Genomic DNA, 26,430 nt, shown 5'->3' with positions numbered 1-26,430 from the left:
TGGGGTTTCTGTGATTGCGGGGTGAGTGGGGTTTCTGTGAGTGAGGGGAGAGTGGAGTTTCTGTGAGTGAGGGGGGAGTGATGGGTTTATGTGAGTGAGTGGGGGTTGTGTGAGTGAGGGGGGAGTGGGGGTTACTGTGACTGAGGGGGGAGTAGGGGTTACTGTGACTGAGGGGGGAGTGGGGGTTACTGTGAGTGAGGGGGGATTGGGGGCTTCTGTGTGGGAGGGGGGAGTGGAGTTTCTGTAAGTGAGGGGGGAGTGGGGGTTAATGTGAGTGAGGGGCGAGTGGGGTTTCTGTGAGGGAGGGGGGAGTGGGGTTTCTGTGAGTGAGGGGGGAGTGGGGTTTCTGTGAGTGAGGGGGGAGTGGGGTTTCTGTGAGTGAGGGGGGAGAGGGGTTTCTGTGAGTGAGAGGGGAGTGGGGTTTCTGTCAGTGAGGGGGGAGTGGGGTTTCTGTGAGTGAGGGGGGAGTGAGGTTTCTGTGAGTGAGGGGGGAGTGGGGTTTCTGTGAGTGAGGGGGTAGTGGGGGTTAATGTGAGTGAGGGGGTAGTGAGGGTTAATATGAGTGAGGGGGGAGTGGGGGTTTCTGTGAGTGAGGGGGGAGTGGGGGTTTCTGTGAGTGAGGGGGGAGTGGGGGTTTCTGTGAGTGAGGGGGGAGTGGGGTTTCTGTGAGTGAGGGGGGAGTGGGGTTTCTGTGAGTGAGGGGGAGTGGGGTTTCTGAGTGAGGGGGGAGTGGGGTTTCTGTGAGTGAGGTTTCTGTGAGTGAGGGGGCGTGGGGTTTCTGTGAGTGAGGGGGGAGTGGGGTTTCTGTGAGTGAGGGGGGAGTGGGGTTTCTGTGAGTGAGGGGGAGTGGGGTTTCTGTGAGTGAGGGGGGAGTGGGGTTTCTGTGAGTGAGGGGGGAGTGGGGTTTCTGTGAGTGAGGGGGAGTGGGGTTTCTGAGTGAGGGGGGAGTGGGGTTTCTGTGAGTGAGGTTTCTGTGAGTGAGGGGGAGTGGGGTTTCTGTGAGTGAGGGGGGAGTGGGGTTTCTGTGAGTGAGGGGGGAGTGGGGTTTCTGTGAGTGCGGGGGGAGTGGGGATTACTGTGAGTGAGGGGGGAGTGGGGTTTCTGTGAGTGAGGGGAGAGTGAAGTTTCTGTGAGTGAGGGGGGAGTGATGGGTTTATGTGAGTGAGTGGGGGTTGCTGTGAGTGAGGGGGGAGTGGGGGTTAATGTGAGTGAGGGGGGAGTGAGGTTTCTGTGAGTGAGGGGGGAGTGGGGTTTCTGTGAATGAGGGGGTAGTGGGGGTTAATCTGAGTGAGGGGGGAGTGGGGGTTACTGTGAGTGAGGGGGGAGTGGGGGTTACTGTGAGTGAGGGGGGAGTGGGCGTTACTGTGAGTGAGGGGGGAGTGGGGGTTACTGTGAGTGAGGGGGGAGTGGGCTTTTCTGTGAGTGAGGGGGGAGTGGGGGTTACTGTGAGTGAGGGGGGAGTGGAGTTTCTGTGAATGAGGGGGGAGTGGAGTTTCTGTGAATGAGGGGGGAGTGGAGTTTCTGTGAATGAGGGGGGAGTGGGGTTACTGTGAGTGAGGGGGAGTAGGGTTACTGTGAGTGAGGGGGGAGTGGGGGTTTCTGTGAGTGAGGGGGGTGTGGAGTTTCTGTAAGTGAGGGGGGAGTGGGGGTTTCTGTGTGAGGGGGGATTGGGGGTTAATGTGAGTGAGGGGGGAGTGGAGTTTCAGTGAGTGATGTGGGAGTGGGGTTTCAGTGAGTGATGTGGGAGTGGGGTTTCTGTGAGTGAGGAGGGAGTGGGGTTTCTGTGAGTGAGGGGGGAGTGGGGTTTCTGTGAGTGAAGGGGGAGAGGGGTTTCTGTGAGGGAGGGGGGAGTGGGGTTTCTGTGAGTGAGGGGGGAGTAGGGGTTACTGTGACTGAGGGGGGAGTGGGGGTTACTGTGAGTGAGGGGGGAGTTGGGGCTTCTGTGAGGGAGGGGGGAGTGGAGTTTCTGTAAGTGAGGGGGGAGTGGGGTTTCTTTGAGTGAGGTTTCTGTGAGTGAGGGGGAGTGGGGTTTCTGTGAGTGAGGGGGGAGTGGGGTTTCTGTGATTGCGGGGTGAGTGGGGTTTCTGTGAGTGAGGGGAGAGTGGAGTTTCTGTGAGTGAGGGGGGAGTGATGGGTTTATGTGAGTGAGTGGGGGTTGTGTGAGTGAGGGGGGAGTGGGGGTTACTGTGACTGAGGGGGGAGTAGGGGTTACTGTGACTGAGGGGGGAGTGGGGGTTACTGTGAGTGAGGGGGGATTGGGGGCTTCTGTGTGGGAGGGGGGAGTGGAGTTTCTCTAAGTGAGGGGGGAGTGGGGGTTAATGTGAGTGAGGGGCGAGTGGGGTTTCTGTGAGGGAGGGGGGAGTGGGGTTTCTGTGAGTGAGGGGGGAGTGGGGTTTCTGTGAGTGAGGGGGGAGTGGGGTTTCTGTGAGTGAGGGGGGAGAGGGGTTTCTGTGAGTGAGAGGGGAGTGGGGTTTCTGTCAGTGAGGGGGGAGTGGGGTTTCTGTGAGTGAGGGGGGAGTGAGGTTTCTGTGAGTGAGGGGGGAGTGGGGTTTCTGTGAGTGAGGGGGTAGTGGGGGTTAATGTGAGTGAGGGGGTAGTGAGGGTTAATATGAGTGAGGGGGGAGTGGGGGTTTCTGTGAGTGAGGGGGGAGTGGGGGTTTCTGTGAGTGAGGGGGGAGTGGGGGTTTCTGTGAGTGAGGGGGGAGTGGGGTTGCTGTGAGTGAGGGGGGAGTGGGGTTTCTGTGAGTGAGGGGGAGTGGGGTTTCTGAGTGAGGGGGGAGTGGGGTTTCTGTGAGTGAGGTTTCTGTGAGTGAGGGGGCGTGGGGTTTCTGTGAGTGAGGGGGGAGTGGGGTTTCTGTGAGTGAGGGGGGAGTGGGGTTTCTGTGAGTGAGGGGGAGTGGGGTTTCTGTGAGTGAGGGGGGAGTGGGGTTTCTGTGAGTGAGGGGGAGTGGGGTTTCTGAGTGAGGGGGGAGTGGGGTTTCTGTGAGTGAGGTTTCTGTGAGTGAGGGGGAGTGGGGTTTCTGTGAGTGAGGGGGGAGTGGGGTTTCTGTGAGTGAGGGGGGAGTGGGGTTTCTGTGAGTGCGGGGGGAGTGGGGATTACTGTGAGTGAGGGGGGAGTGGGGTTTCTGTGAGTGAGGGGAGAGTGAAGTTTCTGTGAGTGAGGGGGGAGTGATGGGTTTATGTGAGTGAGTGGGGGTTGCTGTGAGTGAGGGGGGAGTGGGGGTTAATGTGAGTGAGGGGGGAGTGAGGTTTCTGTGAGTGAGGGGGGAGTGGGGTTTCTGTGAATGAGGGGGTAGTGGGGGTTAATCTGAGTGAGGGGGGAGTGGGGGTTACTGTGAGTGAGGGGGGAGTGGGCGTTACTGTGAGTGAGGGGGGAGTGGGGGTTACTGTGAGTGAGGGGGGAGTGGGCTTTTCTGTGAGTGAGGGGGGAGTGGGGGTTACTGTGAGTGAGGGGGGAGTGGAGTTTCTGTGAATGAGGGGGGAGTGGAGTTTCTGTGAATGAGGGGGGAGTGGAGTTTCTGTGAATGAGGGGGGAGTGGGGTTACTGTGAGTGAGGGGGAGTAGGGTTACTGTGAGTGAGGGGGGAGTGGGGGTTTCTGTGAGTGAGGGGGGTGTGGAGTTTCTGTAAGTGAGGGGGGAGTGGGGGTTTCTGTGTGAGGGGGGATTGGGGGTTAATGTGAGTGAGGGGGGAGTGGAGTTTCAGTGAGTGATGTGGGAGTGGGGTTTCAGTGAGTGATGTGGGAGTGGGGTTTCTGTGAGTGAGGAGGGAGTGGGGTTTCTGTGAGTGAGGGGGGAGTGGGGTTTCTGTGAGTGAAGGGGGAGAGGGGTTTCTGTGAGGGAGGGGGGAGTGGGGATTCTGTGAGTGAGGGGGGAGTGGGGTTTCTGTGAGTGAGAGGGGAGTGGGGTTTCTGTGAGTGTGGGGGAGTGGGGTTTCTGTGAGTGAGGGGGGAGTGGGGTTTCTGTGAGTGAATGGGCAGTGGGGTTTCTGTGAGTGAGGGGGGAATGGGGGTTACTGTGAGTGAGGGTGGAGTGTGGGTTAATTTGAGTGAGGGGGGAGTGCGGTTTCTGTGAGTGAGGGGAGAGTGCAGTTTCTGTGAGTGAGGGGGGAGTGGGGGTTACTGTGAGTGAGGGGGGAGTGCGGTTTCTGTGAGTGAGGGGGGAGTGGGGGTTTCTGTGAGTGAGGGAGAGTGCGGTTTCTGTGAGTGAGGGGGGAGTGGGGGTTACTGTGAGTGAGGGAGAGTGGGGGTTTCTGTGAATGAGGGTGGAGTGGGGGTTACTGTGAGTGAGGGGGGAGTTGGATTTCTGTGAGTGAGGGGGGAGTTGGATTTCTGTGAGTGAGGGGGGAGTTGGGTTTCTGTGAGTGAGGCGGTAGTGGGGTTTCTGTGAGTGAGGGGGGAGTGGGGTTTCTGTGAGTGAGCGGGGAGTGGGGTTTCTGTGAGTGAGGGGGGAGTGGGGGTTAATGTGAGTGAGGGGGGTGTAGGGTTAATGTGAGTGAGGGGGGAGTGGGGTTTCTGTGAGTGGGGGGGGGTGGTTTTTCTGTGAGTGGGGGGGGGAGTTGGGTTTCTGTGAGTGAGGGGGGAGTGGGGGTTTCTGTGTGTGAGGGGGAGTGGGGTTTCTGTGAGTGGGGGGGGAGTTGGGTTTCTGTGAGTGAGGGGGGAGTGGGGTTTCTGTGAGTGAGGGGGGAGTGGGGTTTCTGTGAGTGAGGGGGGAGTGGGGTTTCTGTGAGTGAGGGGGGAGTGGGGGTTAATGTGAGTGAGTGGGGAGAGGAGGTTAATGTGAGTGAGGGGGGAGTGGAGTTTCTGTGTGTGAGGGGGTAGTGGGGTTTCTGTGAGTGAGGGGGGAGTGGGGGTTAATGTGAGTGAGGGGGGAGTGGGGGTTACTGTGAGTGAGGGGGAGTGGGGGTTTCTGTGAGTGAGTGGGGGTTACTGTGAGTGAGGGGGGAGTGGGGGTTACTGTGAGTGAGGGGGGAGTGAGGTTTCTGTGAGTGAGTGGAGTTTCTGTGCGTGAGGGGGGAGTGGGGGTTACTGTGAGTGAGGGGGGAGTAGGGGTTACTGTGAGTGAGGGGGGAGTAGGGGTTACTGTGAGTGAGGGGGGAGTGGGGGTTACTGTCAGTGAGGGGGGAGTGGGGGTTACTGTGAGTGAGGGGGGAGTGGGGGTTACTGTGAGTGAGGGGGGAGTGGGCGCTTCTGTGTGTGAGCGGGGAGTGGGGGTTAATGGGAGTGGGGGTTAATGTGAGTGAGGGGGGAGTGGGGGTTAATGTGAGTGAGGGGGGAGTGGGGTTTCTGTGAGTGAGGGGGGAGTGGGGTTTCTGTGAGTGAGGGGGGAGTGGGGTTTCTGTGAGTGAGGGGGGAGTGGGGTTTCTGTGAGTGAGGGGGGAGTGGGGGTTAATGTGAGTGAGGGGGGAGTGGGGGTTAATGTGAGCGAGGGGGGAGTGGGGGTTAATGTGAGTGAGGGGGGAGTGGGGTTTCTGAGAGTGAGCGGGTAGTGGGGTTTCAGTGAGTGATGGGGGAGTGGGGTTTCTGTGAGTGAGGGGGGAGTGGGGTTTCTGTGAGTGAATGGGGTTTCTGTGAGTGAGGGGGAGTGGGGTTTCTGTGAGTGAAGGGAAGTGGGGTTTCTGTGAGTGAGGGGGGAATGGGGTTTCTGTGAGTGAGGGGGAGTGGGGGTTACTGTGAGTGAGGGGGGAGTGGGGTTTCTGTGAGTGAGAGGAGAGTGGGGTTTCTGTGAGTGAGGGGGGAGTGGGGTTTCTGTGAGTGAGGGGGAGTGTCGTTACTGTGAGTGAGGGGGGCTTGGGGGTTACTGTGAGTGAGGGGGGAGTGGGGGTTACTGTGAGTGAGGGGGGAGTGGGGCTTCTGTGTGTGAGCGGGGAGTGGGGTTTAATGGGAGTGGGGGTTAATGTGAGTGAGGGGGGAGTGAGGGTTAATGTGAGTGAGGGGGGAGTGGGGTTTCTGTGAGTGAGGGGGGAGTGGGGTTTCTGTGAGTGAGGGGGAGTGGGGTTTCTGTGAGTGAGGGGGGAGTGGGGTTTCTGTGAGTGAGGGGGGAGTGGGGTTTCTGTGAGTGAGGGGGGAATTAGAATTAGAATATTACAGCGCAGTACAGGCCCTTCGGCCCTCGATGTTGCACCGACCTGTGAAACCATCTGATCTACACTATTCCATTTTCATCCATGTGTCTATCCAATGTCCACTTAAATGCCCTTAAAGTTGGCGAATCTACTACTGCTGCAGGCTGGGCATTCCACGCCCTTAGTACTCTCTGAGTAAAGAAACTACCTCTCACATCTGTCCTATATCTATCACCCCTCAACTTGAAGCTATGTCCCCTCGTGTTTGCCATCACCATCCGAGGAAAAAGACGCTCACTATCCACCCTATCTAACCCTCTGATTATCTTATATGTCTCTTTTAAGTCACCTCTCCTCCTCCTTCTCTCCAACGAAAACAACCTCAAGTCCCTCAGCCTTTCCTCGTAAGACCTTCCCTCCATACCAGGCAACATCCGAGTAAATCTCCTCTGCACCCTTTCCATAGCTTCCACATCCTTTCTATAATGCGGTGACCAGAACTGCACGCAATACTCCAGGTGCGGTCTCACCAGAGTTTTGTACAGCTGCAGCATGACCTCGTGGCTCCGAAACTCGACCCCCCTACTAATAAAAGCTAACACACCATATGCCTTCTTGACAGCCCTATTAACCTGGTTAGCAACCTTCAGGGATTTATGCACCTGGACACCAAGATCTCTCTGCTCATCTACACTAACAAGAATCTTCCCATTAGCCCAGTACTCTGCATTCCTGTTACTCCTTCCAAAGTGAATCACCTTACACTTTTCCGCATTAAACTCCATTTGCCATCTCTCAGCCCAGCTCTGCAGCCTATCTATGTCTCTCTGTACCCTACAACATCCTTCGGCACTATCCACAACTCCACCGACCTTAGTGTCATCCGCAAATTTACTAACCCACCCTTCTACACCCTCTTCCAGGTCATTTATAAAAATGACAAACAGCAATGGCCCCAAAACAGATCCTTGCGGTACACCACTAGTAACTAAACTCCAGGATGAACATTTGCCATCAACCACCACCCTCTGTCTTCTTTCAGCTAGCCAATTTCTGATCCAAAGCTCTAAATCACCTTCAACCCCATACTTCCGTATTTTCTGCAATAGCCTACCGTGGGGAACCTTATCAAACGCCTTACTGAAATCCATATACACCACATCCACTGCTTTACCCTCATCCACCTGTTTGGTCACCTTCTCGAAAAACTCAATAAGGTTTGTGAGGCACGACCTACCCGTCACAAAACCGTGCTGACTATCTCTAATGTACTTATTCTTTTCAAGATGATTATAAATCCTGTCTCTTATAACATTTTCCAACATTTTACCCACAACCGAAGTGAGGCTCACAGGTCTATAATTACCAGGGCTGTCTCTACTCCCCTTCTTGAACAAGGGGACAACATTTGCAATCCTCCAGTCTTCCGGCACTATTCCTGTCGACAATAACGACATAAAGATCAAGGACAAAGGCTCTGTAATCTCCTCCCTTGCTTCCCAGAGAATCCTAGGATAAATCCCATCTGGCCCAGGGGACTTATCTATTTTCACACTTTCCAAAATTGCTAACACCTCCTCCTTGTGAACCTCAATCCCATCTAGCCTCGTAGCCTGAATCTCGGTATTCTCAACAACATTTTCTTTCTCTACTGTAAATACTGACGCAAAATATTCATTTAACACTTCCCCTATCTCCTCTGATTCCACACACAACTTCCCACTACTATCCTTGATTGGCCCTAATCTAACTCTAGTCATTCTTTTATTCCTGATATACCTATAGAAAGCCTTAGGGTTTTCCCTGATCCGATCCACCAATGACTTCTCGTGTCCTCTCCTTGCTCTTCTTAGCTCTCCCTTTAGATCCTTCCTGGCTAGCTTGTAACTCTCAAGCGCCCTAACTGAGCCTTCACGTCTCATCCTAACATAAGCCTTCTTCTTCCTCTTGACAAGCGCTTCAACTTCTTTAGTAAACCACGGCTCCCTCGCACGACAACTTCCTCCCTGCCTCACAGGTACATACTTATCAAGGAAACGCAGTAGCTGCTCCTTGAATAAGCTCCACATTTCGATTGTTCCCATCCCCTGCAGTTTCCTTCCCCATCCTACGCATCCTAAATCTTGCCTAATCGCATCATAATTTCCTTTCCCCCAGTTATAATTTTTGCCCTGCGGTATATACCTGTCCCTGCCCATCGCTAAGGTAAACCTAACCGAATTGTGATCACTATCACCAAAGTGCTCACCTACATCTAAATCTAACACCTGGCCGGGTACATTTCCCAGTACCAAATCCAATGTGGCATCGCCCCTGGTTGGCCTGTCTACATACTGTGTCAGAAAACCCTCCTGCACACACTGGACTAAAACTGACCCATCTAAAGTACTCGAACTATAGTATTTCCAGTCGATATTTGGAAAGTTAAAGTCCCCCATAACAACTACCCTGTTACTCTCACCCCTGTCGAGAATCATCTTCGCTATCCTTTCCTCTACATCTCTGGAACTATTCGGAGGTCTATAAAAGACTCCCAACAGGGTAACCTCACCTCTCCTGTTTCTAACCTCAGCCCATACTACCTCAGTAGACGAGTCCTCAAACGTCCTTTCTGTCGCTGTAATACTCTCCTTGATTAACAATGCCACACCCCCCCCTCTTTTACCATCTTCTCTGTTCTTACTGAAACATCTAAATCCCGGAATCTGCAACATCCATTCCTGCCCCTGCTCTACCCATGTCTCCGAAATGGCCACTACATCGAGATCCCAGGTACCAACCCATGCTGCAAGCTCACCCACCTTATTCCGGATGCTCCTGGCGTTGAAATAGACACACTTTAAACCAGGTTCTTGCTTGCCAGTGCCCTCTTGCTTCCTTGTAACCATATCCCTGACCTCACTACTCTCAACATCCTGTACACTGGCACTACAATTTGGGTTCCCATTCCCCTGCTGAATTAGTTTAAACCCCCCCGAAGAGCACTAGCAAATCTCCCCCCCAGGATATTGGTACCCCTCTGGTTCAGGTGAAGACCATCCTGTTTGTAGAGGTCCCACCTACCCCAGAAAGAGCCCCAATTATCCAGGAAACCAAATCCCTCCCTCCTGCACCATCCCTGCAGCCACGTGTTCAACTCCTCTCTCTCCCTATTCCTCGCTTCGCTATCACGTGGCACGGGCAACAACCCAGAGATAACAATTCTGTTTGTTCTTGCTCTAAGCTTCCACCCTAGCTCCCTAAATTTCTGTCTTAAATCCCCATCTCTCTTCCTACCTATGTCGTTGGTGCCTATGTGGACCACGACTTGGGGCTGCTCCCCCTCCCCATTAAGGATCCCAAAAACACGATCCGAGACATCACGAACCCTGGCACCTGGGAGGCAACATACCAACCGTGAGTCTCTCTCGTTCCCACAGAACCTCCTATCTGTTCCCCTAACTATGGAGTCCCCAATGACTAATATTCTGCTCCTCTTCCCCCTTCCCTTCTGAGCAACAGGGACAGACTCTGTGCCAGATATCTGTACCCCATTGCTTACCCCTGGTAAGTCGTCCCCCGCAACAGTATCCAAAACGGTATACCTGTTGTTGAGGGAAACGGCCACAGGGGATCCCTGCACTGCCTGCTGGTTCCCTCCCCTTCCCCTGACGGTAACCCATCTACCTACTTCTTTTACCTGAGGTGTGACTACCTCCCCATAACTCCTCTCAATAACCTCCTCCGCCTCCCGAATGATCCGAAGTTCATCCAGCTCCAGCTCCAGTTCCCTAACGCGGTTCTCGAGGAGCTGGAGTTGGGTGCACTTCCCACAGATGCAGTCAGCAGGGACACTCTTGGCGACCCTTACCTCCCACATTCTGCAGGAGGAACATACAACTGCCTTAACCTCCATTCCCACTATTCCAAATTCCCAACAAATCTACTGAAAAACCAAAAAAAACAAAAAGTCAAAACTTGTTAGGTTAGCAATCCAACGGACAGAACTTCCCAAATAAAAAGTTTACCTTATCAACACACCAGAGTCCTTTTTTTTGGTTAGAGGAGGAGGGTGGGTGGGAGACACTACACGTGTAGTGTCTCGGGTACAGCCACCACACAAATATATACCTTTTTCCTTACCCAGCAGTCCCCTGGTCCTCCGAAAACAAAAGGGAATTCACTTTTAAACTTACGCTGAAATTGACTTCTCAGCTGTAAGCCCGTTCACGCACCTCCGTTGCTATCAACGCTGCAGTCACCGAAACTAAAAAAAAAAAAATGTGAGTGAGGGGGGAGTGGGGGTTAATGTGAGTGAGGGGGGAGTGGGGTTTCTGTGAGTGAGCGGGTAGTGGGGTTTCAGTGAGTGATGGGGGTGTGGGGTTTCTGTGAGTGATGGGGGTGTGGGGTTTCTGTGAGTGAGGGGGGAGTGGGGTTTCTGTGAGTGATGGGGGAGTGGGGTTTCTGTGAGTGAGGGGGGAGTGGGGTTTCTGTGAGTGAGGGGGGAGTGAGGTTTCTGTGAGTGAGGGGGAGTGGGGTTTCTGTGAGTGAGGGGGGAGTGGGGTTTCTGTGAGTGAGGTTTCTGTGAGTGAGGGGGGAGTGGGGTTTCTGTGAGTGAGGGGGGAGTGGGGTTTCTGTGAGTGAGGGGGGTGTGGGGTTTCTGTGAGTGAGGGGGGAGTGGGGTTTCTGTGAGTGAGGGGGGAGTGAGGTTTCTGTGAGTGAGGGGGAGTGGGGTTTCTGTGAGTGAGGGGGGAGTGGGGTTTCTGTGAGTGAGGTTTCTGTGAGTGAGGGGGGAGTGGGGTTTCTGTGAGTGAGGGGGGAGTGAGGTTTCTGTGAGTGAGGGGGGAGTGGGGTTTCTGTGAGTGAGGGGGGAGTGGGGTTTCTGAGAGTGAGGGGGGAGTGGGGTTTCTGAGAGTGAGGGGGGAGTGGGGTTTCTGAGAGTGAGGGGGGAGTGGGGTTACTGTGAGTGAGGGGGGAGTGGGGTTTCTGTGAGTGAGGTTTCTGTGAGTGAGGGGGGAGTGGGGTTTCTGTGAGTGAGGTTTCTGTGAGTGAGGGGGGAGTGGGGTTTCTGTGAGTGAGGTTTCTGAGAGTGAGGGGGGAGTGGGGTTTCTGTGAGTGAGGGGGGAGTGGGGTTTCTGAGAGTGAGGGGGGAGTGGGGTTTCTGTGAGTGAGGGGGAGTGGGGTTTCTGAGAGTGAGGGGGGAGTGGGGTTACTGTGAGTGAGGGGGGAGTGGGGTTTCTGAGAGTGAGGGGGGAGTGGGGTTTCTGAGAGTGAGGGGGGAGTGGGGTTTCTGTGAGTGAGGGGGAGTGGGGTTTCTGTGAGTGAGGGGGAGTGGGGTTTCTGAGAGTGAGGGGGGAGTGGGGTTTCTGTGAGTGAGGGGGAAGTGGCGGTTAATGTGAGTGAGGGGTGTGTGTCTCCTCTCTTTTCCAACACAAGTTTTCCTTCTGAGCTCCTCTTATTGATTTAATTGGCAGTAATTGTGAGGACAGTGGAATTTAGGGATGCCCTTTCTGGGATGGGATTTTGAGATTTTGGGAAGTGGGGTATGCCATGGAGGTTCGTCATTGATATGAAACAGAAATGAAAGTGTGGCTGTTCCCTGCGAACTGTCTGCTTTAATCCTGCCACATCTCTCCGATGGTTGCTCGGTGTGTAACTTGACCCGCGTTCTGCATTTCCATCAGGTGCAACATTTCTCTTTTGTTGTTTACAGAATTGCGGCACGGAACCACTGAAGATGGATTACAGGACTCTGGCAGCTTTACCCAGCAGTGGCATGCAGAGGGTTAATCGGGTAAGAGAGAGTGTGTGTGTGTGTGTATTTACAGAGTGGTGTGAGATATATGGGCACTTCGTGTTAAACCAGAAGCAGCACAGTCACCGCTGTGATACTGACAGCACCAGACCGTGCAACTTGATGGTGACACCGATGCATTGCTTAGTCTGTCTCTCTCTCTCTGCCCTTGTGCAGTCCACACATAAAACACACAACCAGCACTCCGCATTTCCACATTCTCATCTACTGTCTTCATCTGGTAAGAGTGTGCAGATATCAGTGCGTGGTCCTTTTTGTTTGGTTTTGGCCTCAGTACCTCCTTTAGACAGGCACTATACTAAAGCATTGTGTTAACATGGGTTGTAACATTGGCGACCGACTATGTGACAGACTGAACAGCAGAGGCTTTACTTTACATCTCTACACGTCAAGTAATAGCCCCGGATGTACTGACTCGAACTACTCCAGTACATCCTGCAATCTATGCAGGGCCACCCAGAAGTGAGGGCGGGGCAGCCAGTGCTGAGGGCAGGGCTGCTGGGAGGTAAGGACGGGGTCGCCCAGCGGTGTGATTGGAGAGGGTTTAAATTGGCAGGGGAGATTGGCACCAGCATTTTGAGTAGAAACAGCCCATGTCCGCATACAAGACCTGGCCAACAATCAGGCTTGGGCTGATAAGTGGCAACTAACATTCGCACTACACGAGTGCCAGGCTATGACCATCTCCAACGAGAGAATCTAACCATCTCCTCATGACATTTAGACTCCTTACCATCTCTGAATCTCCCACTATCAACATCCTAGGGGTTACCATTGACCAGAAACTGAACTGGACCATCCACATAACTACTGTGGCTATTGGAGCAGGTCAAAGGCTGGGAATTCTGCAGCGAGTAACCCCAAAAAAATCAGCAGGCACTTGGAGAGGTTAGAGATAATAAAGGAGAGCCAGCATGGATTTATAAAAGGCAGATCGTACTTAACTAATCTAATTTTTGATGAAGTAATAGAGAAGGTTCAAAATGGGAAAGGAATGGATGAATAGGAGGGTCAGTGTCAGCTTGGATAAAAAAAATTGGCTTAAGGACAGAAAACAGTGAGTCATGGCAAATGGTTGTTTTTCAGACTGGAGGATGGTAGACAGTGGTGTTCACTAAGGTTCCGTGCTGGGATCACTGCTTTTTTAGTTCAATATAAATGACTTGGATATTAGAAAACAGTAGAAATTCAAAATTTGCCAGTACCAAACTTGGATGTGTGGCAAACAGTGAGGATGATACTGTAGGGCGTGAGAGCCCCTTTCAGAGCCTGGATATAACAGGAATGACTGACAACACCAAATAATGTGTTAAAACAGTAATTTTTATTAAGTAATTATTAATAAAAATAGGAAAGAAAGATAACTTTATTGAAAAGAAAGGAAGGAAATTAGTATAGAAAGACAACAAACATAGTGCAATTGCTATAATCCCAAATTAGTCTTTTCATGACAGTTCCCTAAAATGGTACAGTTCCCCTTGGTCCACACATCACAAAGTCTCCGGAAAACCTTTCACGGGAGTGGATTCTCTGATCAGTCACTCTGAAGTCCCTTCCTCCATAGTCTTCGGTAGATGACTAGTCTACACTGGCTGCAGCTCCGAACGTTGGATGCTGTGCCCGTTTAGTTTCTAGCTCCATTCCAGCTTTCTGAAGCCTCCATCAGACTTTCTCAAAACAAGAGCCTGACAACCGTGAGTCCGTATCAAATTCTTCTCACAGGCACTACGAGGCTGCCCAGGCTGTTTACAAATCCTTTGTTGGTGTCTCTTACCTGCTATCAACTAGGTGATACTGTCCGATTAAAGTCCATCTCCTGGCTCCACACCATAGTGGACCACCCCATTTGCAAGATTATCCATGTAGTAGGCTTGTAGATCAAGGGTTATCGAATACCCTAAGAACTGACTCCAGTTTAAACAATGGGAAACAACCATCATTTTTTAAGAGAAAAACAGTAGTTTCAACAAAACAACAGCTGTGAACGGGGGCCTGCTTTGACCACCAGGAATACTTGGGAAAAACAAGTTCACAGATAATAATATTACTATTGATTGCCATTGATTACATAATTGATTAATTACTTGACTTATAGAACACAGTCACACTTAGTTTCAAATCAATGTCTACAAATTAACCTTTAAACATTCATTGCAGGTTTAGTACAGTTTTTTTTTAAATCAAAAGCAAAGCAGAAGCAAAATGCTAAAATATAAAAATACAAAAAGTAGTGGCTGAAGGCCTCAGTCCTACAATAACAATCGACTGCAACAGGACATACGCTAGCAGAATGGACAGACAAGTGGCAGGTGGTATTTAATAAAGAGAAATGTGAGATGATGCATTTTGGCAGAAGGGATAGGGAGAGGCAATATAGACTAAGGAATGTACAGGAAGAGGGGGACCTGGTGGTGCATGTGCATCGATCTTTGAAGGTGGCAGGACATATTGAGAGTGTGGTTAATAAAGCATGTGGGATCTTGGGCTTCATAAATAGAGGCATTGAGTACAAAAGCAGGGAGATTATGCTGAACCTTTATAAACCTCTGGTTAGGCCCCAACTGGAGTATTATGTCCAGTTCTGGTCACCACACTTTAGGAAGGATGTGAGGATCCTTGCGAGACTGCAGAGGAGATTTACCAGAATGATTCAGGGATGAGGGATTTCAGTTACAAGGTTAGGTTGGAGAAGCTGGGGTTGTTCTCTATGGAGCAAAGGAGATTATGGGGAGATTTAATAGAGGTGTACAAGATTATGGCAGGTTTAGATAAATTAGACAAAGAAAAGCTGTTCCCATTAGCTGATGGTGCAAGGACTAGGGGACACAGATTGAAGATTTTGGACAAGAGATGCAGGGGGGAATGTGAGGAGGATATTTTTTACACAGTGAGTGGTAATGACCTGGTACTCGGTGCCTCCGAAGGTGGTGGAACTGGAGATGCCGAATGATTTCAAAAGGAAGTTGGATGGGCATTTGAGTGAAATTAACTTGCAGGGCTGCAGGGATAGAGCGGGGAATGGGACTGACTGGATTACTCCACAGAGAGCCAGCATGGACCCGATGGGTCGAATAGCTGCCTTCTGTCCAAGAACAATTCTATGACTCTAAGACAACATTAGAAAACTTGCAGAGTTGGGCAGTTATATGGCAAATGAACTTTGACATGGATAAATATCATGCACTTTGGTAGGAAAAATAAAAACATTTCCTATGCCTCAGACAATAAGAAACTGAATGGAATGGGAGAGCTGAGGGATCTGGGGATACAGGTGAACAAATCAGTAAAAAGAGCATCGCAGTTCAGCAAAGCAAATCAAAACGCCGACAAAGCACTGGGATTTATTTCTAGCAGTATAGAATTCAAAAGTACTGAAGTTATATTAAACTTGTTTAGAACTCTGGTCAGGCTACACTAAGAGTACTGTGCATAGTTCTAGTCTCTACACTATTAAAGGACAGGGAAGTACTGCACAGAGTGTGAAGAAGATTGACAAGAATGGTACCAGAACAGAGCTTATGGGAATGATTGGACAGGTTGGAGCTTTGTCTCTTTACAAAAGACTAGACTTGGAGAAGGTCTGATAGAAGTTTTTGAAAGTGAATGGGTTGAAAAGGGTAGATGTGGAATGCAAAACTCTGGCCATAAATACAAATTAATTGCTAATAAATCCACTGGGGAAATGAGGAAAAAATTCTTTACTCAGAGTGTTTAGAATGTGCAACTGCTACCACAGGGTGTTTGAGGAAAATAGCTTAGATGCTTTCAAAAGGAAATGAGACGAGGACAGGAAAGTAAAGGGAATAGGGAGATTTGCTGAAAGACTGAGAAGAGGAGGTGGAATGGACGGAGACACCCAAGGACTATTGACCAGCACAGAGTAGATGGGCTGAGTGGTCTGTTCTTGCGCTGTATACATTGGTATGACTGCAGGAGGGGAGAGTTGAGGAGCAGTTTGTGTTGAAGAGACAGTTTGGATGGATTGCAGTCACATTAGGAATGCTGAGTTTTGGAATAGCTTCCCAGTCAGAGGAGAGGAATGCGGGCTGTGAAATCAGGCCTATTTTAGTCATGGAGGTGAGGGGTCAGAGTGGCAGCCCTGCACCTGCTGGTTTCCAGTCATTGTCGGGATTGGGAGCCCAGAACATTGGAGCACAGCCTCAGAACTTTGTGTGTTGGGCTCTGACGTTACACACTCTCCCTGGCTCTCCTCAGTTGTGTGATGCTAAGACCCTTTTCTACCAAAAACTGCTGCAGAAAGGTTGTCCAAATCCAAAACAGGTGAAGCTGTAGCCAGGACTGTCTGGGGTAAGTTTGTGTGGGGCACCAAGGGGTGGAGGTGTAGCATAAATGTGCTGTCAGACTGTGCTGGGAGGGGTTAACTTTAGGCTGAGAGCAGCACAGGAGCCTGGTGGGGCTGAATCAGTCCATGTACTTGTGACTGAGACAAACGTAGTATTTCAATTGGACTGGCGGGCTGTATGCGTCTGGGCTGCTGCGCTGTCTGCGTCTGGACTGGCGGGATGTCTGGGAGCGGAGCGGGCTGCCGCGCTGTCTGGGTCTGGGCTGTCGCGCTGGCTGGGAGTGGACCGGGCTGCCGCTCTGTCTGCGTCTGGCCTGTCGCGCTGTCTGGGTCTGGGCTGCCGCGCTGTCTGGGTCTGGGCTGCCGCGCTGTCTGGGTCTGGGCTGCCGCGCTGTCTGGGTCTGGGCTGCCGCGCTGTCTGGCTCTGGGCTGCCGCGCTGTCTGGCTCTGGGCTGCCGCGCTGTCTGGCTCTGGGCTGCCGCGCTGTCTGGCTCTGGGCTGCCGCGCTGTCTGGCTCTGGGCTGCCGCGCTGTCTGGCTCTGGGCTGCCGCGCTGTCTGGCTCTGGGCTGCCGCGCTGTCTGGCTCTGGGCTGCCGCGCTGTCTGGCTCTGGGCTGCCGCGCTGTCTGGCTCTGGGCTGCCGCGCTGTCTGGCTCTGGCCTGCCGCGCTGTCTGGCTCTGGCCTGCCGCGCTGTCTGGCTCTGGCCTGCCGCGCTGTCTGGCTCTGGCCTGCCGCGCTGTCTGGCTCTGGCCTGCCGCGCTGTCTGGCTCTGGCCTGCCGCGCTGTCTGGCTCTGGCCTGCCGCGCTGTCTGGGTCTGGCCTGCTGCGCTGTCCGGGAGCGGACCGGGCTGCCGCTCTGTCTGGGTCCGGCCTGCCGCGCTGTCTGGGTCCGGCCTGCCGCGCTGTCCGGGAGCGGACCGGGCTGCCGCTCTGTCTGGGTCCGGCCTGCCGCTCTGTCTGGGTCCGGCCTGCCGCATTGTCTGGGTCCGGCCTGCCGCGCTGTCTGGGAGCGGACCGGGCTGCCGCGTTGGCTGGGAGCGGACCGGGCTGTCGCGGACTGGGCTGTCGCGCTGTCTGGAGGCAGACCGGGCTGTCGCGCTGTCTGCGTCTGGCCTGCCGCGCTGTCTGGGAATGGACCGGGCTGCCGCTCTGTCTGCGTCTGGCCTGCTGCGATGTCTGGGAGTGGACCGGCCTGCCGCGCTGTCTGGGAGTGGACCGGGCTGCCGTGCTGTCTGGGAGTGGACCGGGCTGCCGCACTGTCTGCGTCTGGCCTGTCGCGCTGTCTGGGAGTGGACCTGGCTGCCGTGCTGTCTGGGAGTGGACCGGGCTGCCACTCTGTCTGCGTCTGGCCTGCTGTGCTGTCTGGGAAGAAGGTGGTTTCTAGGGGGTTGATTGCCAGACCTTGATTCATAAAACATCATCTTTCTCACTTTTTCTATCTGGATATTTCGAGAGATATTTAGCAGCCTCCAATAATTTTCAGTTAAGTTCTTTAGCCTGCAATTAATTTCACTGCTACTCTTGCTGTGTCTCACACCTCAGTACAGTCACATCTGCTGTTCCCCCAAACCAGTACAGTCACACCCACATGCATTCATGCCCCTGTGAAGTCACCGACTCCCCCTGCCCCCACAACTCCAGGTACAGTCACATCTCCCTGAAACAGGCACACACACACACCACCCCAGCACAGTCACACCTCCCCTGCACTGGTACAGTCAGACCTCGGTAAAGCCACAGTTCCCAGTATAGTCAGATCTCGGTACAGCCTCTGTCTTTGATACATTGATACCTTGGTACAACTGCAGTCCCTGGTATAGTCAGACCTCTGACAGCGACATTCCTGGTATAGTCAGACCTCAGTACAGCGACATTCCTGGTATAGTCAGACCTCTGACAGCGACATTCCTGGTATAGTCAGACCTCAGTACAGCCACAGTCCCTGTATAGTCAGACCTCTGACAGCCACATTCCTGGTAGAGACAGACCTCTGACAGCCACAGTCCCTGTATAGTCAGACCTCAGTACAGCCACATTCCTGGTATAGTCAGACCTCTGACAGCCACATTCCTGGTATAGACAGACCTCTGACAGCCACAGTCCCTGTATAGTCAGACCTCAGTACAGCTACATTCCTGGTATAGTCAGACCTCGGTACAGCTACATTCCTGGTATAGTCAGACCTCGGTACAGCTACATTCCTGGTATAGTCAGACCTCGGTACAGCTACATTCCTGGTATAGTCAGACCTCGGTACAGCTACATTCCTGGTATAGTCAGACCTCGGTACAGCTACATTCCTGGTATAGTCAGACCTCGGTACAGCTACATTCCTGGTATAGTCAGACCTCGGTACAGCTACATTCCTGGTATAGTCAGACCAAGCTGATACTTCTTCCTCCTGCCTCTACAGCTGTTTTCCAATGAACATCACATCTTGTTTTCTCTCTCTCACTAACTCTGTCTCCTGCGTTTTCTCTTTCTCCTGTCCCCCACTTTCACATGCTCTTATTCTCTCGAGCTCCGTGCCTTCCTTTCCTCTAACTCACTCTCTTTCTTTCACTCTCTCACTTTCTCTCTCGAGCAGTCACTGAATTTTCACTCTTACTCTGACCATGCCCCTCTTTTTCTCTCTCTTACTTTCCCCTCTCTCTCCCTCATGCACTTTTGCTTTTTGTCTCTTATGGTGTCTGTCCAGCTCCCCTTCCTATCTCCTTCCCCTTCCCTATTTCCACGACCTCCTATTGCCCTATTTAGCCTGTGACCCAATCTGGGTTAAAGGATGGGAGAATGTTAAGGGATTTGTCTGGTACCCTGCCTGGCTACAGGAAATGGCCAGACTGGGAAAATGTGCATCTCTCAGTCCACCTGTGAGGGGTTCACGCTGCCTGTGACTGGAGCAGGGCACAGATGATGGGGAATTTGAGTGAGGAAAGTGGCCGAGGTTGACAGACAGATTGAGAGGGTGTGCTGGCATTCAATTCAAGCTCTGTCTATATTCCTTTCTGTAAAGCTGATTCTGCCTCCACCTGAAATGAAAACAGAAAGTGCCGGAAATACTCAGGAGGTCTGGCAGCATCTGTGGAGAGAGAAACAGTTAACATTTCAGGTCTGCAATGCTTCATCCACAGATGCTGCAGGACGTGCTCAGTATTTCCAGCAGTTTCTGTTCTCTCCTCAGAGTTCCAGCATCCGCAGTATTTTGCTCTTATCCGAGCCTCTACCTGTTGGTTACTTCTGATTTTTAACTATATAAAGTCTGACACAGACACAGTGCATGATCTGGCCTCCCAGTAACTAGTGCCTGCTGTAGGAATGGATGCTCCTGCACCAGCAGAGCACCATCACTCAAGGAGGTAGAGACCAAACAGGGAATTATAGACCAGTCAGCCTGACGTCGGTAGTGGGGAAAATTCTAGAGTCCATTATCGAAGATTTTATAGCAGAGCACTTAGAGAACAATGGTAGAATCAGACAGAGTCAGCATGGATTTACGAAAAGGAAATCATGCTTGACAAATCTACTAGAATTCTTCGAGGATGTAACTAGTCGAGTTGATGAGGGGGAGCCAGTGGATTTGGTTTATTTGGACTTTCAGAAGGCTTTCGACAAAGTCCCACACAGGAGATTAGCGTGTAAAATTAAAGCGCATGGGATTGGGGGTAGTGTATTGCGATGGATAGAAAATTGGTTGGCAGACAGGAAACAAAGAGTAGGAATAAACGTGTCTTTTTCTGAATGGCAGGCAGTGACTAGTGGGTTATCGCAGGGGTCGGTGCTAGGACCCCAGCTATTCACAATATACATTAATGATTTAGATGAGGGAACTAAATGTAATATTTCCAAATTTACAGATGAGACAAAATTGGGTGGGAGGTTGAGTTGTGAGGAGGATGCAGAGAGGCTTCAGGGTGATTTGGACAAGTTGAGTGAGTGGGCTAATGCATGGCAGATGCAGTATAATGTGGATAAATGTGAGGTTATCCACTTTGGTAGTAAAAACAGGAAGGCAGATTATTATCTGAATGGCTATAAACTGAGAGAGGGGAATATGCAGTGAGTCCTGGGTGTTCTCGTACACCAGTAACTGAAGGTAAGTATGCAGGTGCAACAGGCGGTAAAAAAGGCAAATGGTATGTTGGCCTTCATAATGAGAGGATTCGAGTACAGGAGCAGGGATGTCTTGCTGCAATTATACAGGGCCTTAGTGAGGCCACACCTGGAATATTGTGTGCAGTTTTGGTCTCCTTATCTGAGGAAGGATGTTCTTTCTATAGAGGGAGTGCAGACAAATTTACCAGACTGATTCCTGGGATGGCGGGACTGACATATGAGGAGAGATTGATTTGGTTAGGATTATATTTGTTGGAGTTCAGAAGAGTGAGGGGGAATCTCATAGAAACCTATAAAATTCTAAGAGGACATGTCAGGGTAGATGCGGGAAGGATGTTCCCGATGGTGGGGGAGTCCAGAACCAGGGGTCATAGTCTAAGGATACGGGGTAAACCTTTCAGGACTGAGATGAGGAGAAATTTCTTCACCCAGAGAGTGGTGAGCCTGTGGAATTCGCTCCCACAGAAAGCAGTTGAGGCCAAAACATTGTATGTTTTCAAGAAGGAATTGGATATAGCTCTTGGGTCTAAAGGGATCAAAGGAGATGGGGGGAAAGCAGAAACAGGTTACTGAGTTGGATGATCAGCCATGATCATAATGAATGGCGGAGCAGGCTCGAAGGGCCGAATGGCCTACTCCTGCTCCTATTTTCTATGTTTCTATGTAAATTGGCAAGAAATATAAAAACAAACAGTAAGAGCGTCCACGGGTATATAAAAAACAACAGAGTAGCAAACATAAATGTGAGACCCTTAGAGGATGAGACTGGGGAATTAATAACAGGGAACAATGAAATGGCAGATAATTTAAACCAATATTTTGCATCTGTCTTCACGGTGGAGGACACTATAAACATCCCAACAATAATAGATGAGGAAGGTGTCCTGAGGGCCATCACGGTCACAGCAGAGATTATCCTGAGCACCATCACTGTCCCAGCAGGGATTATCCTGAGCACCATCACTGTCTCAGCAGATACTGTCCTGAGCACTATCACTGTCCCAGCAGATACTGTCCTGAGCACCATCACTGTCCCACCAGATACTGTCCTGAGCACCATCACTGTCCCAGCAGATACTGTCCTGAGCACCATCACTGTCCCAGCAGATACTGTCCTGAGCACCATCACTGTCCCAACAGATAGTGTCCTGAGCTCCATCACTATCCCACCAGACACTGTCCTGAGCACCATCACTATCCCAGCAGACAGTGTCCTGAGCACCATCACTGTCGCAGCAGATACTGTCCTGAGCTCCATCACTAGCCCAGCAGATACTCTACTGAGCGCCATCACTATCCCAGCAGATAGTGTTCTGAGCTCCATCACTATCCCAGCAGACACTGTCCTGAGCACCATCACTGTGCCAGCAGACACTGTCCTGAGCACCATCACTGTTCCTGCAGATACTGTCCTGAGCGCCATCACTGTCCCAGCAGACACTGTCCTGAGCACCTTCACTGTCCCAGCAGACACTGTCCTGAGCGCCATCACTGTGCCAGCAGACACTGTCCTGAGCACCATCACTGTGCCAGCAGACACTGTCCTGAGCACCATCACTGTGCCAGCAGACACTGTCCTGAGCACCATCACTGTGCCAGCAGATACTGTCCTGAGCACCATCACTGTGCCAGCAGATACTGTCCTTAGCACCATCACTGTCCCAGCAGATACTGTCCCTGCAGATACTGTCCTGAGCTCCATCACTATCCCAGCAGACACTTTGCTGAGCACCATCACTGTGCCAGCAGATACTGTCCTGAGCACCATCACTGTGCCAGCAGATACTGTCCTGGGCACCATCGCTGTCCAGCAGATACTATCCTGAGGGCCATCACTGTCCCAGCAGATACTGTCCTGAGCCCCATCACTGTCCAGCAGATACTATCCTGAGCGCCATCACTGTCCCAGCAGATACTATCCCAGGAGACACTGTCCTGAGTACCATCACTGTGCCAGCAGACACTGTCCTGAGCACCATCACTGTCCCAACAGATACTGTCCTGAGCACCATCACTGTCCCAGCAGATACTGTCCTGAGCACCATCACTGTCCCAGCAGATACTGTCCTGAGCACCATCACTGTCCCAGCAGATACTCTACTGAGCGCCATCACTATCCCAGCAGATAGTGTCCTGAGCTCCATCACTATCCCAGCAGATACTGTCCTGAGCACCATCACTGTCCCAGCAGATACTGTCCTGAGCACCATCACTGTCCCAGCAGACACTGTCCTGAGCACCTTCACTGTCCCAGCAGACACTGTCCTGAGCGCCATCACTGTGCCAGCAGACACTGTCCTGAGCAACATCACTGTCTCAGCAGATACTATCCCAGGAGACACTGTCCTGAGCACCATCACTGTCCCAGCAGAAACTGTCCTGAGCACCATCACTGTCCCAGCAGATACTGTCCTGAGCACCATCACTGTCCCAGCAGATAGTGTCCTGAGCTCCATCACTATCCCACCAGACACTGTCCTGAGCACCATCACTATCCCAGCAGACTGTCCTGAGCACCATCACTGTCCCAGCAGATACTGTCCTGAGCACCATCACTGTCCCAGCAGATATTCTTCAGAGCGCCATCACTATCCCAGCAGATACAGTCCTGTCCTGAGCACCATCACTGTCCCAGCAGACACTGTCCTGAGCGCCATCACTGTCCCAGCAGATACTGTCCTGAGCACCATCACTGTCCCAGCAGACACTGTCCTGAGCACCTTCACTGTGCCAGCAGACACTGTCCTGAGCACCAACACTGTCCCAGCAGACACTGTCCTGAGCGCCATCGCTGTCCCAGCAGATACTGTCCTGAGCACCATCACTGTCCCAGCAGATACTGTCCTGAGCTCCATCACTATCCCAACACTTTCCTGAGCACCAACACTGTGCCAGCAGATTCTGTCCTTAGCACCATCACTGTGCCAGCAGATACTGTCCTGGGCACCATCGCTGTCCAGCAGATACTATCCTGAGCGCCATCACTGTCCCAGCAGATACTGCCCTGAGCCCCATCACTGTCCAGCAGATACTATCCTGAGCGCCATCACTGTCCCAGCAGGTACCATCCCAGGAGACACTGTCCTGAGCACCATCAGTGTGCCAGCAGACACTGTCCTGAGCACCATCACTGTCCCAGCAGAAACTACCCTGAGCACCATCACTGTCCCAGCAGATACTGTCCTGAGCACTATCACTGTCCCAGCAGATACTGTCCTGAGCACCATCACTGTCCCAGCAGACATTGTCCTGAGCGCCATCACTGTCCCAGCGGATACTGTCCCAGCAGATACTGTCCTGAGCACCATCAGTGTCCCAGCAGATACTGTAGTGAGCACCATCGCTGTCTCAGCTGATACTGTCCTGAGCACCATCACTGTCCCAGCAGAAACTACCCTGAGCACCATCACTGTCCCAGCAGATACTGTCCTGTGCACCATCACTGTCCCAGCAGATACTGTCCTGAGCACCATCACTGTCCCAGCAGATACTGTCCTGAGCACCATCACTGTCCCAGCAGATACTGTCCTGAGCACCATCATTCTCCAGAGCGCCATCACTGTCCCAGCAGATACTGTCCCAGCAGATACTGTACTGAGCACCATCGATGTCCCAGCAGATACTGTACTGAGCACCATCGCTGTCTCAGCTGATACTGTCCTGAGCGTCATCACTGTCCCAGCAGATAGTGTCCTGAGCTACATCACTATCCCAGCAGATACTGTCCTGAGCACCATCACTGTGCCAGCAGACACTGTCCTGAGCACCATCACTGTGCCAGCAGAAACTGTCCTGAGCATCATCACTGTGCCAGCAGACACTGTCCTGAGCACCATCACTGTGCCAGCAGACACTGTCCTGAGCACCATCACTGTGCCAGCAGACACTGTCCTGAGCACCATCACTGTGCCAGCAGACACTGTCCTGAGCACCATCACTGTCCAGCAGATACTGTCCCGAGCACCATCACTGTCCCAGCAGATACTGTCCTGAGCGCCATCCCTGTCCCAGCAGATACAGTCCTGAGCTCCATCACTATCCCAGCAGGCACTGTCCTGAGCACCATCACTGTCCCAGCAGACACTGTCCTGAGCACCATCACTGTCCCAGCAGACACTGTCCTGAGCGCCATCACTGTCCCAGCAGACACTGTCCTGAGCACCATCACTGTGCCAGCAGACGCTGTCCTGAGCACCACCACTGTCCCAGCCGATACTGTCCTGAGCGCCATCACTGTCCCAGCAGATACTATCCTGAGAGCCATCACTGTCCCAGCGGATACTGTCCCAGCAGGTACTGTACTGAGCACCATCAGTGTCCCAGCAGATACTGTACTGAGCACCATCGCTGTCTCAGCTGATACTGTCCTGAGCACCATCACTGTCCCAGCAGAAACGACCCTGAGCACCATCACTGTCCCAGCAGGTACTGTCCTGAGCACCATCACTGTCCCAGCAGATACTGTCCTGAGCACCATCACTGTCCCAGCAGATACTGTCCTGAGCACCATCACTGTCCCAGCAGATACTGTCCTGAGCACCATCATTCTCCAGAGCGCCATCACTGTCCCAGCAGATACTGTCCCAGCAGATACTGTACTGAGCACCATCGATGTCCCAGCAGATACTGTCCTGAGCACCATCGCTGTCTCAGCTGATACTGTCCTGAGCGCCATCACTGTCCCAGCAGATAGTGTCCTGAGCTACATCACTATCCCAGCAGATACTGTCCTGAGCACCATCACTGTGCCAGCAGACACTGTCCTGAGCACCATCACTGTGCCAGCAGACACTGTCCTGAGCAACAACACTGTGCCAGCAGAAACTGTCCTGAGCATCATCACTGTGCCAGCAGACACTGTCCTGAGCACCATCACTGTGCCAGCAGACACTGTCCTGAGCACCATCACTGTGCCAGCAGACACTGTCCTGTGCACCATCACTGTCCAGCAGATACTGTCCCGAGCACCATCACTGTCCCAGCAGATACTGTCCTGAGCGCCATCACTGTCCCAGCAGATACAGTCCTGACCTCCATCACTATCCCAGCAGGCACTGTCCTGAGCACCATCACTGTGCCAGCAGACGCTGTCCTGAGCACCACCACTGTCCCAGCCGATACTGTCCTGAGCGCCATCACTGTCCCAGCAGATACTATCCTGAGAGCCATCACTGTCCCAGCGGATACTGTCCCAGCAGGTACTGTACTGAGCACCATCAGTGTCCCAGCAGATACTGTACTGAGCACCATCGCTGTCTCAGCTGATACTGTCCTGAGCACCATCACTGTCCCAGCAGAAACGACCCTGAGCACCATCACTGTCCCAGCAGGTACTGTCCTGAGCACCATCACTGTCCCAGCAGATACTGTCCTGAGCACCATCACTATCCCAGCAGATACTGTCCTGAGCACCATCACTGTCCCAGCAGATACTATCCTGAGCACCACCACTGTCCCAGTGGACACTGTCCTGAGTGCCATCACTGTCCCAGCAGATACTGTCCCAGCAGATACTGTCCTGAGCACCATCGCTGTCTCAGCTGATACTGTCATGAGCACCATCACTGTCCCAGCAGATAGTGTCCTGAGCTGCATCACTATCCCAGCAGATACTGTCCTGAGCACCATCACTGTGCCAGCAGACACTGTCCTGAGCACCATCACTGTGCCAGCAGACACTGTCCTGAGCAACAACACTGTGCCAGCAGAAACTGTCCTGAGCATAATCACTGTGCCAGCAGACACTGTCCTGAGCACCATCACTGTGCCAGCAGACACTGTCCTGAGCACCATCACTGTGCCAGCAGACACTGTCCTGAGCACCATCACTGTCCAGCAGATACTGTCCCGAGCACCATCACTGTCCCAGCAGATACTGTCCTGAGCGCCATCACTGTCCCAGCAGATACAGTCCTGAGCTCCATCACTATCCCAGCAGGCACTGTCCTGAGCACCATCACTGTCCCAGCAGACACTGTCCTGAGCGCCATCACTGTCCCAGCAGACACTGTCCTGAGCACCATCACTGTGCCAGCAGACGCTGTCCTGAGCACCACCACTGTCCCAGCCGATACTGTCCTGAGCGCCATCACTGTCCCAGCAGATACTATCCTGAGAGCCATCACTGTCCCAGCGGATACTGTCCCAGCAGGTACTGTA

General features: G+C 52.5%; 1 protein-coding gene across 1 annotated transcript in view; it reads left to right on the top strand.

Moving 5' to 3' along the window:
• Positions 1-26,430, top strand: part of scrib (scribble planar cell polarity protein) — a 542,315-nt gene that overhangs the window by 354,173 nt on the left and 161,712 nt on the right. Inside the window, exon 30 of the mRNA XM_068016616.1 lies at positions 11,754-11,834. Within this exon, the coding sequence (XP_067872717.1) occupies positions 11,754-11,834 (81 nt within the window). The remainder of the gene's footprint in view (positions 1-11,753; positions 11,835-26,430) is intronic.

This window comes from Heterodontus francisci, chromosome 2 (assembly GCF_036365525.1).
Source record: "Heterodontus francisci isolate sHetFra1 chromosome 2, sHetFra1.hap1, whole genome shotgun sequence".
NCBI classification, from domain to species: domain Eukaryota; kingdom Metazoa; phylum Chordata; class Chondrichthyes; order Heterodontiformes; family Heterodontidae; genus Heterodontus; species Heterodontus francisci.
This window is presented reverse-complemented; position numbering and strand designations above follow the sequence as displayed.